This window comes from Kogia breviceps, chromosome 16 (assembly GCF_026419965.1).
Source record: "Kogia breviceps isolate mKogBre1 chromosome 16, mKogBre1 haplotype 1, whole genome shotgun sequence".
Lineage (NCBI taxonomy): Eukaryota > Metazoa > Chordata > Mammalia > Artiodactyla > Physeteridae > Kogia > Kogia breviceps.
This window is the reverse complement of record NC_081325.1, coordinates 70,345,921-70,363,625: the sequence shown is the minus strand read 5'-3', so window position 1 is coordinate 70,363,625 and position 17,705 is coordinate 70,345,921. Positions and strand designations below refer to the sequence as shown.

The following is a 17,705-nucleotide window of genomic DNA, read 5'->3' as shown; positions in this document are numbered from 1 at the left end:
ACAGAAAGGAGAGAGGATATTTGTGTTCCAGAATTGTCTGGGGACCGTATAATGGGCAGTCTGCTCCAGTGTAGCCAAGCTCTTCTGAGAAGTAAGAGGTGCAATGCACAGGTCATTGCACCGGACATCAGGAGACGCGGAATCCAGGCCTGGAGCTGCTTCCAGTTAGCTTATTACAGTAATTCCCTGACACACAAACCTTCAAGCTGCGAACTTTCAAAGATGCAAACGTGTGTGCCATCAGCGTCAGGCGTGGGCGACCTTGCAGCTGGCCCTCCGTCCCCTATTGCTGACGAGCCGTCAGCTCTAGCATCGCGCACCTCCTCTCCCCGACTCCAGCCAGTCACTCTTCTTGCCTGTCCGCTCGATGCCAGCCCCTGTGCGCCAGCGGTTGGGCTGCACTAGTGTACTTTTCAAGGTGCTGTACTGTGAGATTTTAAATGTTTTCTTTTTTTGTGTTTGTTTGTTTTTTAACGTATTATCTGTGTGAAAAGTATTATAAACCTAGTACAGCACAGCACTGTAGTGTTAGTTGGGCACCCAGGCTAACTGCGTTGGACTTACGAACGCGCTCTCGGAACGGAACTCGTTTTGTATGTTGAGGACTTACTGTAATTAACTTACTAATTAACTTATTAATTAACCTCCTTGGGGTTGAGTTTATTGCTCAGTAAAATGCGGTTATTAGACTAGATCATCTCTAAGATTACTTCTCGTTCTAACTTTTAAAGTTAGGGAATAATGATGATATAATAACAAATTAAGATTCCAGTTCAAATCTAGAAGTGATTGGAATTGAGGAATAAGATATGATTCTGATGCACCTGTTAGTGATTTTCTCAGAAACAATTAGCAGAAAATCGGGGGGTCCGAAGACCTCCACAAACCTCTGCCCCTTTGACCTCTTTTAGTGCTTCAAGCGTGAGAGTAGCTTCTTTCAGAGAAGGTGCTGGTTTGGTTTTCTTTTTTAATTTTTTTTCAAGTTGTTTGAAAAGTTACAGTGTTACCTGGGATGATAAAGGAGGTGAGGGCTGGAAATGGGACCTGAGGGCAGGTGTGTTTTACTGTTGGGTGGAGAATTAAAGAGACCAGAAGTCCAGAACCCAAGGGTCTTCCTTTCTTACTGTCTTCCTTTGTTCCCCAGTCACTGAGTGAGTAGCTAGGAAGCATCCGCATGTACCAGGCCCTGGGGAAGGCGAGCCCTGGGGTCCGGAGCCCTGCCCTCGGGTGGCTGGGCGTGTTTGGGGGGCAAAGAGATCGTCCCCGGAAGCTTGAGAAGCTGGGAGTTGGTGGCAACGCATTTACAGAGGCGGAGGGTACAGTGCCCCTTCAGAGGGCACGTGAAGAAGTTACAATAAAGGTCTGGGCATCAGGACCCCTGGTTTATCTGCCTAAGTAACCTGAAAAGTAGAACGCAGCACTTGAGCATCTGTCTGGCTCTTGTAGCAGGGCACCAAGAGCCAAAATCAAATCTTCATAGTATAAAGACATGTGAAATCGCTGTCCCCTGTTTGTAGTCAGAATTCCCTGACATAAACTAATCTGAGACTTGTCCTGCTAGAACTAGATCCCTGGAGAAGATCACTAAGCCCATTTTATGCGGGGGTGCACACAGGTCTATGAGCGTGACCGGGGCTCTCTCCTCCTCAGCCCAGGTGGCTGCACCAGTTAGGTATCTGGGGGAAGAATAATTCTGCTTGGACCCTTTATCCCTGTTCATTGGGAAGAGACCCATTTACTGATATGTCTCGGTGTTTCAAATTATATATATTTGCCTGCAGAGTAGGATAGCTGCTATTCCAGACTCACAGCCAAAGACTTCTTGCAACCATTGGATGCTGTCATCTCTAGAAACCAGTTTCAAACCTCTGTAGGGACTCAGAGGAAGGTAAAGTGAGTGACAACATAAAAAGGGAAAAAGGGCCAAGGGAGTGAGCAAAGAGACATGTAGAGACCAGGGCCACAGAATTTGTTTACTTAAAACTCTCCATGACGTTCTGCCTGAAATTATTCTTTGTTTCTGAGGTTCCTCCTTCTCTGTCCCTCTGTCCATATCAAACTCACTGAAAAATATTTCTGATTCCTTTAAAAAAATCTTTAATTTCAATGATACCTTTCATTTGTAGTCAGTGTCAAATCTAGAGTGAAGGCAAAACCTTACCTAAGGAGCTAGTCTAAATTTCTGAAAGGAAACAGCAATTACCTCCTATCCCTAGAGCTAAATAAAAACGAAAATGGAATGGGGAAAAAAAGACTTTCTGAATCTATTTCCTTCATTTGGTGATAGCCGCAGGCCCTGAATCTCATCTTGTAGAGCATCACATGTTTAGCTTTAGTTTTATTCAGCTCAATTCTATGGCCCTAAATCTCATGAAAGGCCTGTTATAAACTCAGGGAATTAAATTCTTCATGGATTTATGTGTGACTCAGAAAATGCATCCTCAGAACCCACAGGGGAACAAGACGGCTCTGTTTCCACAACGTCTGAAAATTGCTGTACTGTTTTTTTTTTTTTTTTTTTTTTTTCTGAGATGCAGTAATTAAAGTCATAAGAAATTCAGGTAAGCAGGTGGTATCAGAGAGTCCCAGCCAATAATAGGACATCACTGAGAGCAGGGAGTAAAGCAGCGTGGGTGCATTTGTCAGGTTCAATCCAGTGAACAGCTGTTGTTAAAAAGAATTCTATTTTGTAGGAAACAGTACTCTCGTTTAAAAACTGGCATTCTGGAGCAGTCTTGGGGTTGGGGGTGGTGATTATCCAATGCTAGGCAGGGCTCTATTTTCATGTGCTTTAGATAGAGGGTAGGCTTGGTAGACTGAGTAATAGCTGTCCCCACTGCCCCGCACCAGAAGATGTCCAAGTCCTAATCCCTAGTCCTGCAACTGTCTGTGTAGATGGTAAAAGGGACCTGGCAGATGTGATTAAAGTAAAGCCCTTGAGCCCTTGAGCTGGGAGATGTTCCTGGGTGAGCCCAATGCCATCACCAGGCCCCTTAGAAGAGGGGGCAGAATGGGGGCAAAATCAGTAGTAGTAGATGTGACAAGAGAAGCAAGAGGTTGGAATGCCACAAGGAAAGGACCCTGAGCCGTGGAATGAAGTAAAAACAAGCAGTTTCTTTCCTCGTCATTTCCAGAAGGAACCAGCTCTGTAGGTATCTTGAGCAAAACCCACCGAAACTGACTTGGGTCTTCCTACGTCCGGAACTGCGAGAGCATAAATGTATTGTTTTTAAGCAACTAAATTTGTGGCAAATTGTCACAGAAGCAATAGGAAACATATTGTAGGTTACTGAGAAGGACTCAGGGCATCCATGTAAGGATATTATTGTTTAGTTCTTAAGTACAAAGTGGGAACTAGGTTCTGCTGAACCCGCAAAATGGCATCAACTTGTAATGATAACATTTCTTAAGTGCATTTTACTTTGGAAATTACTTTCACATGCAGTTTTTAGAAGTAGATTCCCAGATTAGAAGGAGATAAATAGCAATTTTTTTTCAGAACCCTAAGGCTTAAGTTATTTAGCTAGACTTCCTAAGACTCTGAAAACTAAAGCAAGGATTGGTCCCAGAGGTTAGAACACTTAGAGCATGACTTAGAAGGAGGTGATCTTTGAGTTGTAAAGAGCTTTTAGAGAGTATCGAGTGTAGAATATGGTAGTTTCTGATGGACTTCATGTAGCTAAAGTGTATGAATGATACACTGGCTTTTACCTCAGTGTGTTTCTTAGTCACGAAAGTGTGCCAAAAATATGAGAGCAAATTTTCATGTAATGATTTTGTTTAACCAGAAGAAATACACCGAAACTTTTAATGTCAAGGTTAGAGGTGATTCTGTTTATCATTTATTTTTATATTCCAACTTTTTCTTAATGAGTTCGTATTAACTTTTATAGTCAGAAATGTAGTACTGGGTGTTGTGTGTTCCTTCTTTCCCTCCCTCTATCGTTGTGATTCTCATTCTTGCTTTGGAATCCGGTCACTTTGAGAACTGGATGAAAACTGTGAACCCAGGTTCCATAAAAATGCACATGCGCCCCGTTTTTTTCCTTCAGTACAAATGTCAGGGGGAATCACAGATAATCCTAAATCCATCTATGAAAATGCCAAGGGTCCTCCAGACTCATGTGAGAGTCTCCGTCCTAGAGTTGGTGCTGTGACCGGTAGTCAAATTTTAAATAGCTGGATGGAGATAGCTTGGTAGAAAAATGATGTACTCAAGATCTGTTTCTTCCACCTTCTAGCATTGTAAACATAAGAGTCATTTAACAACTCTGGTACCTAACATTTATCTTAAATGGAACTCATGACACCCACTTCAATACGTGTAAAAGTTCTTCACAGACTATTATACAAATATTATTTAGGTGCTTTATAACTTGAGAGAGACATAGTCTCAGTTTGTGTTCAAAGAATTATGGCCAAAACCTATACTCTAATTTATTCTTAATTTCCATTGAACTATTATTGAGAAAAATTTCAAAAGTGAATTTAGGTAGCTATTGTCTACATTCTTAGGGTGGTAATGAAAAAAAGATTCTTGAATTGGGCATTTGTGAGTCACTTTTCTTTGGAAATCACTAATGCTTTAACAATTGTCTTTACCAGAGTTATGAATTTAGCTATGTGTTTTGGCACATGCATATGTGTATGTGTGTGCATATGTGCATGGGTGCACATGTTCATATATGTGTTTAGCCCATTTATACTACATACAAATAACATAATTAACCTGGAACCTTTAATTGCCATGAAAGTGACCATTCTAGTAATCATTGAACATAAATTGGTTACAATGTTAAATGCAGATAAGGCTATTATCATAAGTGCACACAGAATCTTCGCATTGAGAATATAAATGAAGTTCATTTCTCCTTTTGTTGGAAATTGAATAATTTTTTCTGTTGAAATATTCAGTATTCTTTTTTTTAAACATCTTTATTGGAGTATAATTGCTTTACAGTGGTGTGCTAGTTTCTGCTTTATAACAAAGTGAATCAGCTATACCTATACATATATCCCCATATCTCCTCCCTCTTGCGTCTCCCTCCCACCCTCCCTATCCCACCCCTCTAGGTGGTAACAGAGCACCGAGCTGATCTCCCTGTGCTATGCGGCTGCTTCCCACCAGCTATCTGTTTTACATTTGGTAGTGTATATAATTCCATGCCACTATCTCACTTTGTCCCAGCTTACCCTTCCCCCTCCCCATGTCCTCATGTCCATTCTCTACGTCTGAGTCTTTATTCCTGTCCTGCCCCTAAGTTCTTCAGAACCATTTTTTTTTAGACTCCATATATACGTGTTAGCATACGGTATTTGTTTTTCTCTTTCTGACTTACTTCACTCTGTATGACAGACTCTAGGTCCATCCACCTCACTACAAATAACTCAATTTCGTTTCTTTTTATGGCTGAGTAATATTCCATTGTATATATGTTCATTGCAGCTCTACTTACAATAGCCAGGACATGGAAGCAACCTGAGTGTCCATCGACACATATATTCAGTATTCTTTTTAAAAACCCAATTCACTGATATATCGTTAAATCGATGTTACTATCATCTCCCACAACTCATGTAGAGTGAGGAAAGATAAGTCATTGCTCACAACTCTGAAATGAATGCTATGCACATTTTGGGTTCACTTTAATAAAGCAGGCTGGAAACCACTGAGAGTATTTTTCCAACATATTAGCCAGATTTTAAAAATACACTAGATTTGTAAAGCGAAGCCATCTGCTTATATCAATCTGGTATTGCTTCTATAGGTAAGAATGTTCACAAGTTTTCGGTACCAATAGTTTCCACTTTTTCTTTATTAAATCAAAATATTAAGTGACAATAAAATTCCTTCCGGGTTTTTTTAAAATAGATGGAAATCTGTTCCCTATGAGAAATAAATATATCCAGCAAAATTAATCAACAAGACTGTTATAACATTAATGCAATCAATTACTTCTTGAAAAATCTAACTTAAAACACTTTAACATTCATTTCGATTATCCTTTGAATCTAAAATAAAGGTCAATAATACTATCACAGAAAAAATAAAATAAGGTTTTGAACTTGAATTATAAGGAAGGGATACACATTCATTCTTAATTAACTACCTGAAAATTTGTCCCAAGTGCATCTTAACATTACTTTTTGATGTTCTTCCAAATGAGTAAAAAATGAAAAGTGTCATCAGTATTGACTAAATTCTCAGAATCACCTCATACATTTTCAAATAAAACCCATTTAATCCAGAACAAAGGGTGAAAACATAAATGTCAATGTATCCTTTTAAACCCTACTCAAGCTCATCCCAAATTTATTTATGATAACTTATTTGTGAAAAAATGTTGGGCCTTCATATTTTATCCTTAATTTTAAGTGTTCAGAAATGATTGACTCACAAAGGGAACCATGTGACAACATGAGTGAGTCGCTTATTGTGTGGAGATGATCAAATAAGTAAGCAGGAAATATTTGAGGAATATTTGTTTCCACCCTATCTATCCTTCCAATTCAGACTCACAGGGAGATAAAAGAATTAAAACAACAACAACAATAATAATGAAACTAAAGATATTTCAGAACACAGTTTCTCTGAAGCACTTAAAATCTATTTTAACCAAAAGATGTATGATGTCTAAGCAAAATACAGAGCATGACAGGGTTAGTAAGGGTTCAGTCCCACTTACAGACTTACATAGTCCCATTATACCCCATCTCATTGAGTCTAAGATGCAAAGGTGTTTTCTTAAATAAATATCTCTGAAATTGATATACATCTTGTAATCTATGATGTGACATAGTTGAACAAAATGGTTTTTTTCCTTTGTAGCTAAATGATGCATCTTAAAGTCAATGGTTTCTTAGATCCGATGAATTTGGTTACATTGGAATAATGGCTGTGGCAGTGACATATATGAAGAGAAATAGGTAGACTGTTACTTTGTGAAAATAAGAAGTGTTAACATTTAATAAGGACATCAGTGTCACAAAATATGTTCTTTAGAGTTTTTTGTTTATTTGAAGTTGAAATAATGTACCTGTTTTTAGTAAACCATACAAAAACTCACATGTTTGTAATTTAAGCAACCCACTCAATAAAATAAACTAGAATATAACAAAAACGCAGAAGGCAAGGGGAAGAGGCTCTTTACATAATGAAATCAGTAGCAATAAGGCTGGGCTTCCCTGGTGGCGCAGTGGTTGAGAATCCGCCTGCCGATGCGGGGGACGCGGGTTCGTGCCCTGGTCCGGGAAGATCCCACATGCCGCGGAGCAACTAAGCCCGTGAGCCATGGCCGCTGAGCCTGCGTGTCCGGAGCCTGTGCTCCGCAACGGGAGAGGCCACAACAGTGAGAGGCCCGCATACCGCAAAAAAAAAAAATAAATAAAAAAAATAAGGCTGTTTCTTGTTTACATATTCTCCTCCCTTAGGCTTTATTTACTTTTTAATTTATAGATGATCAAATATGTTCATCTGGTTTCCAATGATTGATCCAATGTAACAAATTTGAAAAGGGGGCATATTGTCAATTGGCAGCCTGAAAGCAAGGGAGAAAACAGGATGTGTATTGGGGGGCGGGATGGGTCACAAAGATCGGTAGCATTGTCCTCTCCAATCCAAGTGAAGTCAGTCTCACAGCCTGCAGTAAGCCCCAAGAATCACTGTTGGAACTCAAAACTCAAACAAATGTCGTCTCAGGAATGTAGAATGGTGATCGGGAAGGTTGTGATGATGAACAACTTGTATTAGGAAGCCACAATATAACTGTCATTGTTCTTGTTGGAACATTAACTTACTTGAAGGTTTAGGTCTTAAATAATTGAAATGGTTATTTTAAATCCTATGTAAATATATGATTATATTGGGTTGGCCAAGAAGTTCGTTCGGGTTCTGCATACCATCGTACAAAAACCCGAACAAACTTTTTGGCCAGCCCAATATCTAATAGAGAATTGTCATGGGTTTTTCATATTAAGTATTTTGCTAATGTTTTGGTTTAAAAATAAATTACATGTCATGTTAAGTTGAGCCTAAGTGATCAAGCAAAGTCTAGAGGACTCTCTGTATATCCTATTTACAGGGTTGACATTGTGTATATTCCAAATAGAATTTTAGATTTCTTTCTTCTCTTAAAGAGATCCAGCACCGTGGGGGTAATTCATCCTTGACAGACGGGGCTAAGCAAGATTTTCTGTTCCTCGTATTTGGTGTTCACTGTTTGGCTGTCTTTGTATCCAACTTGTTAATTCTTTAAGCCCCTACTCTGCCTTGCCCCATTTTAAGAACTGGCTATGTGGCAGTCAACAAATGAGACACAAAATATGTTCCCTCTTAGGCTTGCGTTTTGAAGGAGCAAGATAGTCCAAATAAATAAGATACATATTAAAATATATGTTAAAAATACATAGAATTTTTAAAAGTTGTGACTGCTATGCAGAACCTTAAATCAGGGAAAGAAGAAGGGATTGGCTGTGTTTGGAGGTTGCTATTTTAGCTAGATCGGTAAGAGAAGATCTCAACTGGGATGATAATAAGTGAGCAAAGATTTTGCAGGAGGTGAGAGAGTCAGATGAAAGAGCAAGCACAGAAGTCCTGCCATAGCAACGTGCCAGGTAGGTTGAGGAAGGCAACTGGTGAATGAAGAGAGAAGCAGAGACGGTGTCAGATAACAAACGAAGGTAGATGAGAGATACGAATCACATGGAGCATGATTTGTAGGCGCTGTGAGGACTTTGGTTTCTACTGAGGTGTAGGATTTTGAATCGAGGCGTAATATAATCTGATTTATACCTTTAACACTTCGGTCACCGTGTTGAAGGCATATCAAAGATCAAGGGTGAGTCCCAAGGGACCAATCCGATTGCTATTGTAATAGTCCAAAACATCATGGTGGCAGGTAGCAGTGCATATAGTGGGAAGTGATCGTATGGTAGATCTATTTTGAAGATAGAGTGAATACATTTTGTTGAGGAATTAATTACATAAGAGGTGCTAAAGAAAGAAATGAGATTAGTATGATGCCCAAGTTTTGGGGCCGGAGGAAGAAGAATGGAGATGTCATTCCAGAGATGGGGCAGATTGGAAAGCAGCTTTGAGAAAGAAGAATGAGTTTTATCTTGGCCATGTTAAGCCCGAGATGCCTACCCGACATCTTCATAGAAGTGTCAGTGTAGGACTTGGTCACTGAAGAAATGAAGACCTGAGTGATGAGTTAAATGATCACCAGTAGCTAATATATATCATTTATGGAATTTGCACTATTTGGCAGGCACCGCTGTGTTTTATATACATGTTCTCATTTAATCCTCATGATAACCCTATTGCATTATTGTGACCATTTTACAGAAGAGGAAATAGAAACTGAGAGAGGTTTAGATGAATTGATCAAGGATGCACAGTCAAGCCTATGATTGCTTTACTCCAATTGTGATCCTAGCTACTGTTTTATATTACCAAGGCGGGTGTGGGCAAGAGGCAGTAGAAGTGTCCCAGGTAGAAGGAACAGCATATGCAAAGCAGAGGGGCCAAAGGGAGCACGGCATCTTCTGGAGACGTTGGGAGCACGGGGAAGTAGCTGAATAATCAGCTTCCAGTGAACTAATGCTTGTGGGGCACTTTACAGTTTTAGAACTCTTTTCTCATAGGCACACATATTCATCTCTGTGAGGGAGGGAAATGTTTTTATTATCTCTATTCAGTGAGTGGGGAAAGAGCCTTACAGAGCTAAGTTCACAGATTTAGTCAACTATGAACCAAAGTTTGACCTTGGACTTCTTTTGCCAAAACAAAATAATTTTTACATTTCTAATTACTTAAAATCTTTTCAAGTACCCACTTCGGAGGTGAGGAAATATACATGGGAATGCATACATTTTGATCTTGAAAGAGACATGGAAATTGGAAAAGAATTTCCGAGATAGAAGTGAGTGACCTGGGACATCATGACAATAATAGCTGTCATTTTTAAGCACTGAGGGTGTACCAGACACTGGAGAAGGATCTTTACATTCATTTACTAAATTTAACCTCACAAGAATTAAAAAGGAGATTTTTATTAGCATGTCAGTTTTAGAGTTGAGGAAACTGAGGCTGAGAGAAACTGAAGCAACTCGCTGGAGGTCATTATAGAGCCAGGAGGGAGCAAAATCCGGAAATGAGCGAGACTGTCTGAAATCAGGGTTCGGACTCCTGACAGGTTGGTCAGGAGACACTCTACCTGGTCAGTGCTATCTTGTTTGTTTTTGTACATTCAGAGGTGAAATGAACGACACCGAGGCGGTTCTCATGAGTGTAACATTATTTCCCGAATTACAGCAAGGTATGGATTTCGGGTCACCCGCCCTGAACGGTTTTTCACCGTGGTTTTTTGCACACGCTTTTATCACAGTTTAAGACAGCAGATGGCTCTCTTGCGTTTTCTTTCGCTTAGCTCTCTCTGTCTGTAAACAACTAAACAGCGTTTGGGGGAGGTAAAAGGAAAACGTAGAGATTAAGCTGAAAGACCCTGATTAGCCCAAGTGCTGCCCCCCACCCCATGCTCCCTTAAAACCAGAAACCACCTAAGACAGAAGCCTTTGAGGCTTGTGAAATTCACACTCTGAGCAGACGCCCCGAGACTGAGGGGTTGGAATAAATCAGCAAAGAAAGAGTATTTCTTGGTTCTCAAAAAGCTGAAAAGCTTCGTGCTCCAAGGTGGGTTATTAATGCCAGTGGAAGCCGTGAGGATTAACCCCCTTCCCGCCTTGGGTGGCTTTTAAGGGCGGAGAGTCTCGGAGCCTCTCGCAGCCAGCAGCGCGCCCACGCTCGGGGGAACCTGCTTTTGCTCTCCGCGCGCCCTGGCTGTGGCCGGATCCTTGTCCGCGGTGCTGAACCGCAGCTGGGCGTTGACGGGAGGGGTCCGAAGGAGACAAAAACCAGACCTTGCCTTGGATTGTATAATCCAAGGAATTGGGGAGGACCCTGAATTGTAAGAAAATGCCTGAAAGAAAAGAATTAACACAGCTATAATAAGAAGCAGCTTCATCTCACTCTGTTCAAATTATTATACTACACACATATATCACGAGGATTAAAAAAAAAAAAACAAGAAGCTAACTAGGTTATGTAATTTGGGGCAGTTGTACTAGATTGAAAAGGGTCACTATACTTAACATTTTGCTTCTTTGAAAAACTCATTACTAGCTTTAGGTAAGTATGTTTGCTTTAATGGTAAAGTCGTTCGGAAATTCCAATCTGTACTGTCTGAAATGTCCCGATAGCCACTCTTCAATAATGGAAGGTAGGAGTAGCTACTATTTCTGTTCAATACGACTTATTTCGGTGAATTTCTTAAAAGAAACACTTGAATAGCCTTTTCTTAGACGTATCCATCTCTGCAAATGTCCTTCCCTTTTCAAGCAAGAGCATGGCAATACTAAATGCACTTAGTGAACATGTAAGAACAAAGACATGTAAAACAGAAAAAAAAAAGGTAGACATTCAGCAAAATAGTTAACACACCCTTTTTTCTTCACTTTTTCTATCTCATAGGAGATTAAGGATTGCAAATGCCTGGGGAAATTACTCATGCATATTCCTTTTAATAATCGTAGTTGTTACATATATATAGATTTCACGTAGATAAAACATGGTAAGGTGGGGGAAAATAAGCTTACGGAGTATGTTCTTCAATGTTAAATAGTATATACATTATCCTAAAGCCAATGAAATCTGCATTGGACCCAAATCTACACACTCCTCTTAGACGAAATTCTCTTCCCCAAGAGAGGCTTATTAGTAAATACAGTGAAAAACAGCTGGGCACTAATTGCTTCCTTGGAGAGACTGTGGATACGTTCCCTAGAGCAGGAGGTGTCTAGCCTCCCTGTAATCAGCCCTTGTCTGAACTTCTCCCACTTGCCTGGTTGCAAGTCTCTGTAGTACTTTTCTGCCTATTCCCGAGGCAAAGAGAAAGTGGGTGTTGGTTCACAACTGCTCCCAGGGCTGACTTCCGAGCACGTCTCTCCTCTTTCCAGCTCTAAAGCGGTCACCAGAAAAGTGATTGTTACAAGTACCAATTATCAGATGAGTTTTCTTTCCTCCGTTCTTCACACTGCATTGCGAGAAGTCTAGTTTGTGCGTCTCTTTTCTTTCCCTTCGATAAGCAAACCGTCTAAAGGGAAGAGGAAAAGGTAAGAAGCCACAGGAGCAAACGCTCCTCATAATTCTGTGGCTCAGAGTGTGTCCTGGGAACCAAAGATCTGTATGCATCCAAGCACGAATTCTTTCTCTCCCAACCTCCTTTTCTAGGGTGCTCTCCACTTGCTCCCCTCCTCCTGGACCTTCCTATTTGGGTTTATACCCATGACAGAATGCTGCCAGGACACAGACAGGAAATCAAGGAGAAGAGGCAGCGGCTGTTGTAGTTGAATTTCAGACACAGTTCATATGCTTTGCTCCCTGGCTCCCTACCCAGGGACGCCAAAGACGGCAGCTCGAACTGGGGTGTCCCTCAGTCTGGCTGCTTTGTGTTGTCGCTGGAATACTGTGACACCCCGCCCGCCCTTAATATTCTGTGGTGGCTTCTTCAGCATCGCGTGGCCGCTGCCGTCGCTTCCTCCAAGTGCTAGAGAGCAAATTTGGGAGGGGGGGGTCTTTCCACACCACCTCTCCACGTCGTGTCCCCTTCCCTCCTCCCTCTTTCTTGCTCTGCTGCGGTTTCAAAATGACAAGCCTACTTTTCCTGGGAGCAGAAGGGAGAGTCCAGCAAGTTTGGGTGGATTAGGCGGGGAGTGGAGGCGCCTCCCTCCTCGGGGCACACTCTCCCCCCCTCCCAACCTCCCTCCTGCCCCCTCCTCCTTCCCGGCTGGAGAGGCTCCGGTGCCGAAGGGATTAGCGGGGAGGGCGGAAACCACTTCGCGTGCCAAGCGCGGCTGCGACTTTCCGTGGACCAGGAGGCACGTTAAGATCCAGGAGCCCTCGCCAAGCCTCGGAAGCCTCGGAGACCTGGCGAGTTTCATCCAAGAAAAAGCGCACGGATAATTCCTTCAATTCCACCCGCTTTGGCTCAGCCTCTCGGAACCCCGCCCCCTGCCATCCGTTTTAGCTTTGCTTTTACGGCATTATTAGTATTTTTGAAAGTCATTATTATATACACCTTTTTCTTTCCCTCCGAAGACTGGCAGAGGAGGGGGACGGCAGGGGGGGGCGGCGGGGTGCGGACGGAGCGCTCTGGTTAGCGAGCCCCGGGGAGAAGACTGCGCTCTCGGATGCTGAGCTCCAAGGCACCTGGCGGTCAGCGGCGGACTCCGGGAGCGGGCGGCAGCGGCCGCGGGGGCGCTCGAGGCCGGCGCTGAGTCCCGCCCGGCGCGCTCTGGGCGGACCGACGGCGGGGCCCGGCCGGCCCCCGCCCTCCACCCCTTCCTTGCCCGGGAAGAAGGCGGCCGGCTCGACCTCCCGCCCGGGAGGCGGGCCGGGCAGGGAGGCGGCGCGAGCGGCGGCGCCCGCGGCCCCAGCCCCAGTCCCGGCTCGGACGCGGCCGCGGCGGCGGGCACGACCTCGGGCTCCCGGCGAGCGCCCCGCCGCGCCCCGGGCGCATCCGCGGGCCCGGCCCCGCGCTCCGCGGAGACGGCGATGGGTCCCGGGCGGCACTGAGCGCCGCCAGCCCGGCCCCCGGCCCTGCGGCCTGCCCTCTTGGCCGGCCCTTCCCGCTCCGGCGTCCCCAGCTCGCGTGCCCCGGCCCCGCCCGCCTCCGGCCCCGGCCCCGGCCCCGGGCCACCATGGCCGCGGCCATCGCCAGCGGCTTGATCCGCCAGAAGCGGCAGGCGCGCGAGCAGCACTGGGACCGGCCGTCGGCCGGCAGGAGGCGGAGCAGCCCCAGCAGGAACCGCGGGCTCTGCAACGGCAACCTGGTGGACATCTTCTCCAAAGTGCGCATCTTCGGCCTCAAGAAGCGCAGGTGGCGGCGCCAAGGTCTGTGTGGGTCCCGGCTGGGAGGCGCGCCCTCGGGTCTCCCCTCGCCCTGCCTGCGGGGGGCTTTGGCGGGCTCCCCTGCCTCCCTCCGTCTCACCCCCCCCACCCCCCGCAGCACAAGTCGCGCTCCGAGCGCTCGAGCGCCGGCCGCCCCGGAGCTGGGCCGCTGCCCCCGGGCAACCTGTAGCCCCTGCAAAGCCCAGGCGCCCCGCGCCGGCAGCTTGGCCCGCGCCCGCCGCCGCCCCCTGCTCCCCGAGTCCGATGCGGGCCGACTCGCAGGGAAAAGCTCCTTCGAGGGTCTTGGCTCCCCTCGGGGTCCCGCCGGCTGCTGCCAGCCCGGCGGGGGGTGCCGGGGATTCCTGGGCCGGGCCTCCCGACCCTCCCGGAGCCCCCGCGGCCCCCGGCCCGTGGCGGAGGGGCTGGTCCCCGCCTGCGCTCAGCGGGGGCCGGGGTACGAAGCGAGCCGAGGGGCTGCCGGAGCTGAGAGCCGGCTCAGCGGAGGTTTACGGCAAGGCTGCTTGCTTCGCGGGCAGCGCTGGTCACTCTGCAGCCCTGGGTCGCATCTTGGGGTGAGGAGAGGGGCGCAGGGGGCGGAGAACGAGGCCCTTTGGGGGTTTGGCGGACCCATCCCTCCTGCGTGGTAGTTTCGATTCAAGGACTCGCGAATTACGTGAGGCGAAAGAAGCAGCTACTACATACGGATGACTATTAACGCTTGCCTTACTTACTATCCATATGTTTTGAGCGATAGATAGTGCCCAGCGTGACCTTCCGTTGCTGCCTTTAAAATGCCAGGGTCTGAGAAGGCGACTCCCTCCTGGGCCGGAGCCCAGCGCCTTTTGTTCCTTTCCGCCCCTCTCCACATCCAGTTGCCAGGGGGGGGGGGGTGGTTTGGAGAGCATGTGGGGTGTTTTGTGGGAGAAACGGGGATTGCTTGCTTTTCATTACTCAGTGGGCCCGGCAGGAAACACTCAAGAATATATTTGCATTAATAGGAGTATATGTTTGCCCAGCACATTATATTCCTGCTACCCAGCTGTATTTATTTTAAGTTCCCTGTTGTTCCAAAGATGTGTGAGAGAAGCATATGCTGTACGTGTGTATCTATGTGAATGTGTGTGTGTGTGTGTGTGTGTGTGTCCCACACATTTGCAGATTTACGCCCGAAAGTTTCAGTGCTTCTTTAAACAAAGACTAGAACTAAATTTTTTTTTAAATCGCTCATTGTCACAGTTAGAAATTAGAGTTACTTGCTCTTGGAATCCAGCTTAGAAGGCAAACATCTGAGGAAAATCAGAATGGAATTTTTAAGGTAGATAAATTATATAGCTAATAAAAGAAGGAACTTCATGAGGAAGGCGTCGGGGACAATATTTTCAGACCAGTGTAGAAGCTATTAAGAAAAATGGACTTTAATTTTACACTTTAGCCTAGAGGCTGATCCAGCAAACCTTGGTATTATAAGACCAACTCAACTGTTTCAGACATTGTCGACCCACGGAGGGTCACATTATCATGACTTAACATATTTGCTTCTCCCCTAATTTCAGCTGATTATCTTTTAGAACAGTTTTCCCCAGGTAGAGCTCCAGTGTTGCCATCTATTTGAAGTAAATAAACATATTTTCTTCCGGATAGGACAGTTTAATATAGATGATGATGAAAACTTAGTGCATGTTCTTTAAATATAAACCAGTAGATTATTTTATAGATATGAACAATACATGTTCTGTGTCATATCGGGTGATGAAGGAGGGTTTGCTTTTACACTCGTGAATTTTAAGGTGGGGATGAATTTTAACTTTTTACCAGATAAAGAAAGGCATCTGAGCTCTCTGATAGTCTATTTCAACACTTGCAACCCTGACTGTTCTCTTGACATTCATGAGTTGGCACTGCTATATTTGAAGTCACTTTTGCTGCCTTATTTTTGGTGGGAGAATGGAAAAGAAGATAAGCTAGAAGGAAATTTCATCAAAACCTTTCCTTTTATCCTTCTTATATATCTTATATATCAAGAAATATATTCTTTAGTGAAGAAAAATATAGCTGTATCCCTTGAGTATCAGACAGAAATTAATTATTAATTTAAGCCAAAGAAATACCAAAACTGTGTTATGTAAATCATATATTGATATATAATTACATGATTTTACAATATATTGTTAACTATAACTATACATAATTATTATGTAATTAAATATTCTTTTAGGAAACCTTTTTTAAGCATATTTTCCTTTTCCTCCTATACTCACTCTTTGCATAAGAACTGACCCCAGGAAATTTTAAAAGTCTGATTTGTTAATTTAAGGATATAACTTTTAGGTATGACAATTCTGTATATCTTGGTATTTGAAAATTATTAATTTGAAAAACAGTTATTGAATCTTTGTAATATGTCAGGCCCTGTTCCAGGTATTATATGTGGAGTGTTGAAAAGAACAGACGAATCTCCTTCCGTCATGGAGCTTACGGACATGGGGTAGAAAGTCACTGCATATGGCAAGGAACAAGTTAATACGAATTACGAAGGTCAAAGTCCTAAAAAGCACAAAGAGGGCTGAGGTAGAGAACCACGGGGGTGGGGGGTGAGGGGGGGTAGAAAGAGGGACCTAATTAGATCAAGTCGGCAGGGTGGGCCACACGAGAGCTCCAGGTTGAATGCTGACATCTGAGAAGCATGCAGAGGTTTGAAGAACAATGTGTGTGAGGCCTCTGAGCTGGGAATAACCTTAGCCTGTTGGGAGAAGCAAGGGAGGTGCAGAAACTTCCAGCACACTGTCATTTTATAGTGTGCCTGTGTTGTCTGCAGTTTGCATTTTGACAAGGAAATGCAAATATATTTGACATGTTTGCCAACAAAATAAGGACTAGCTCGATATTTTGTCTGTTGGGAAAGAGTAGTATACATCTCTTAAATGTAGGGATTTTTTCTTTTTAATCCTCCTTTCTCCTTTAAGTAGTAATTTAATAGAAATATAGTATGACATATTTATTTATCCCTTTTGGTCAAACCTTACCCCCCAACTCTGACCACCTCCTACCCCCATAAAAGGCTGGCTTTTGTATCTGTAAAGGACAGAAATTGGCAAGAGGGCTTAGTGGTCGTGGGGGGCATCACACTTTATCTGACCTTTCCAGATCCACCTTCCTCTACCCTTCCTCTCACTCCTTAGACTCCAATCATCATTCAAAGTTCAACCTGGGACTTCCCTGGCAGTCCGATAGTTAAGACTTCCCCTTCCAATGCAGGGGGTGCGGATTCGATCCCTGGTCGGGGAGCTGAGGTCCCACCTGCCTCGCGGCCAAAAAAACCAAAACGTAAAACAGAAGCAATATGGTAACAAATTCAGTAGACCTTAGAAATGGTCCACATCAGAAAACAGTCTTTAAAAAATAAAATAAAATACTCGTTCTTAAAAAACAAAACCAAAAAACCCCACAGAATTCAACCCCATGGTTTCAAATCCCTGTGCTTTTGTCCATGCATAGATTCTTCTTTCTTCTCTCTTCACCTGTTGAAATTATCCCCATTTCTTAAAGCTTGAAAAAAAGCGCCAACTCCTTGGAGAACTCGTCCCTCATGGCAGAGAAGTAAAAATAATTCCCCATCTTATACCTCATGATTGTTGTTTATGCCCAAGAGTAATTAATTCGCACACGTATTCAGTTGGGAGCAACATCTCTGTTTTCTGCACTCATAGGCTCTCAAATCTTGACAGAGTGTCTGCAATGCCCTGGGTACTTGTCACTG

The 17,705-nt window shown here is 44.0% G+C and overlaps 1 protein-coding gene across 5 annotated transcripts in view; it reads left to right on the top strand.

Annotated features, from left to right (window-relative positions):
* The window catches only part of FGF14 (fibroblast growth factor 14), a 718,038-nt gene that overhangs the window by 519,662 nt on the left and 180,671 nt on the right, over window positions 1–17,705 (top strand). Inside the window, exon 1 of one of the 5 annotated variants that reach the window (XM_059042416.2) lies at window positions 13,739–13,951. The exons of 3 other annotated variants lie outside the window; for them this stretch is intronic. In XM_059042416.2, the coding sequence (XP_058898399.1) occupies window positions 13,759–13,951 (193 nt within the window). In that variant the 5' untranslated portion in view covers window positions 13,739–13,758. Of the gene's footprint in view, window positions 1–13,738; window positions 13,952–14,464; window positions 14,521–17,705 lie in introns of those variants that run through there. One more of the 5 variants, XM_059042420.2, reaches the window with a different exon arrangement.